Consider the following 2,922-nt stretch of genomic DNA (forward strand, 5'->3'; position numbering starts at 1 on the left):
ATATATATTAGAAAGATTATGTTAAGCTTTTTGCGTTTCCAATTTTTCTTCTTTTGGAACTGAATTTGTGTTTGACTGGGCCTCCCACTCACCTTGTAAAGATGAACACTGACAAAAGACCATTGCATATTTTTGAACACAGAAAACTAAAGACTTGTTTGTCTGAAGCAAGAAGTTGTGACTTTTCTCCATTTAGGCTTAATTTCTATGCTAATCTTAACCTAATAGCATTGTGTTCAATGAGTAGGTGGGTGGGGCTCACATTCATATCAGCGTGTCAGAGATTTCCCTATCAGGGATGTCATGTCTTTCACACAGACTGAAGATTAGACAAAAAAAACAAAAAAACTTTCTAAGTTTAAATAACCAATTTGCCTTAAGTTGTTCATTATTTGTTTCTTTATTCATTTTTTGAGTTCTTTCTGCATTTTTTTTTATAGTTCCTCACTTACTCTGTGTCTGTTTCCTCTTGCAGGTCAGACTAAATTCACTATGAGTGCAGAACAGGAGGTCTATCATGCAGAAGGTAACAGTAACATCACGTTGACCTGGCTGCTCCGTTTCGACACCAACAGGCCTCCTGACTTCCTACAAATAGAGATAATAAATGTGGAAAAGAAGACACGGGTTTTCTTCTATAACAGTGAGACTGGCACTGAGGTGTATCCAGATGAGAACTACAGAGGACGACTGCAGTGTGACCCACAGCTCGCCAGGAAAGGACGACTTGAATGTCTCTTAACTGATCTCAGGCTCAACGACACGGGGACGTATCACTGCATCGTTGTCCTTAATGAAGAAGTTAGTTCCAAAACATGTGACCTCAATGTTACAGGTAAGATGACATCACTGTTGGTATCCTGGACAATAACTAAATAGTAAAAATATATTTAGTCTTGGATAATTAAGGGATACTAAATCAGTGTGTTTCTTTTCAGTAAGGGACATTTTTCTATCTATATCACTGTAAAAAATAAATAAATAAATGACAAAAAACAACAACAAAGAAAACAAAATTTTTTTAGTTCAGTTTGGTGACAATTGTAAATTGTACTATCTTGTATTATCAAGTCATCCAGTGTTGGCTAAAACACAAAGTACCGTGATACTGGGATTATATTATTCAATAATATATTAGTGTAGCACGTTTAGTAGTCACATTACAGTTACAATTATGTCAATTCAAGTAAGGTGCAAACTTTATCAAGGACAGAGCCAATTGGAGATTACTGCACTAGCCAAGCTACTGCTGGCTCCACTTTCACTGCTCTGAGATCAGTTTCAGTCTGTGCTTACTGTGGAAACAGAGGTAGCATTCGCAAGTACACAAGCACTTTCATTTATCTTTATAAAGTTGAGTGTGTGTGATGTGAGAAACTTTTAATAACTTGTTTAACACATTAGTAATGAAAGCTTTGATGATAGAGAGGGATAACTCCTACCTTGTATGGTTAAATGGCTATATAGTAAAAGTGTAGTTTCACTCACCCCGCCCACTTAAGATCAGTGGCCGTAAGATCAGTAACTTCCTCATCCATGTGTTTATGGACCTTGTTCTGTTTACTGGTGTGCAGTCATATTGGAACAGGAAGGGGCCATCCCCAAACTATTCCCACAAACTTGAGACCGTTAAATTTTCCAAAATGTCTGTCTGAAGCATTAAAAGTCCCGTTCACTGCAACTAAGGGGCCGAGCGCAATCTTGAAAAAACAACCCCACACCATAAGCTCCCCTCCACCAAACTTGACTCTTAGGTCAATGCAGTCAGACAAGTACAGTTCTCCGGACAACCCAGACTCGTCCATCAGAACAAGGCAGCTCTGAAGCTAAATGAGGGTCCAGCCTGGTAACAAGATGTAATGAACAAAGCGACCAGTTGGTGGTTTTGGAAAATTGTTTTCACAAAACGAGGAAATAGAGTAAAGCTAAAATTCACTTGGAGTTGTGTAACTCCAGTGCTTGCTCTGCATCAGCTTCTCCAAACCAAAAATTTTTAAGCTACTAAACACTTCACCTTCATTACTTACACTTTCTTGCCCACAGAAGTTTGCATTTAATGATCCTGTCACTCATACTTGTCCAATATCTTTGCAGCTGCTGTTGAAAAGAAGAAGACAGAAACACTGAAACCAGAGAGCCGTGAGAGGATCAGTCTCTATTTAGCTCTGGGTTTGTTTGTAGTGGTGATTTTTGCACTTTCCCTGCATTACGGCGATTATGGGCGATCATGGCTCAAGAGTTTGGAGTTCGCCTTGTAATCGGCCCCGGCTTGGACAGTCTCAGTCGTTGTGTCCTTGGGCAAGACACTTTACCCGTTGCCTACTAGTGGTGGTCAGAGGGCCCGGTGGCACCAGTGTCCGGCAGCCTCACCTCTGTCATTGCGCCCCAGGGTGGCTGTGGCTACAATGTAGCTTCACCAGTGTGTGAATGGGTGGATGACTGGATGTGTAAAGCGCTTTTTGGTCCTTAGGGACTAGTAAAGCGCTATACAAATACAGGCCATTTATACAAATACAGGCCATCACATAATTTTAACGTGTTGTAAATAATTAATATAATTTGTATTTATGTAAAGTAGTAGCCTTATTACAGATCACTCCTGAGGTCAACTCTGACTGTAGTGAGGCTGCTTACTGTTTTTAAAATATTGTCACAATTCCTCAGAGCTGTACCACAGAGCAGTGCACACTTACATCATCATTCACTCTCCCATATTTAACACAAATTGCACTTTTTTGTCCAAGGTTTTTTGTTTTTTAATGACTTCAGTCAACCCTGATCAGTTGCATCCCATGTTGTCAGGTTTAGACTGAAGAGTGTGAGGACCAATTAATTGGTCATTTCTTATTTAGTAATCAACAATTATTCATTTTGTAGGATTTCATATCAACAAATTCAGGAGAGTTTTTGTACTGAAGGAGT

At 39.4% G+C, this 2,922-nt stretch overlaps 1 protein-coding gene across 1 annotated transcript in view; it reads left to right on the forward strand.

Moving 5' to 3' along the window:
* LOC121813326 (programmed cell death 1 ligand 1-like) overlaps nucleotides 1-2,304 on the forward strand; it is a 4,151-nt gene extending 1,847 nt beyond the window's left edge. The window contains exons 3-4 of the mRNA XM_042217033.1: nucleotides 476-835; nucleotides 2,095-2,304. Coding sequence (XP_042072967.1) covers nucleotides 476-835; nucleotides 2,095-2,258 — 524 coding nt within the window. The 3' untranslated portion in view covers nucleotides 2,259-2,304. The remainder of the gene's footprint in view (nucleotides 1-475; nucleotides 836-2,094) is intronic.
* The last annotated feature ends 618 nt before the right edge of the window (nucleotides 2,305-2,922 follow it).

This window comes from Haplochromis burtoni, unplaced genomic scaffold (assembly GCF_018398535.1).
Source record: "Haplochromis burtoni strain Fernald_Lab_line unplaced genomic scaffold, NCSU_Asbu1 Contig_1520, whole genome shotgun sequence".
NCBI lineage: Eukaryota > Metazoa > Chordata > Actinopteri > Cichliformes > Cichlidae > Haplochromis > Haplochromis burtoni.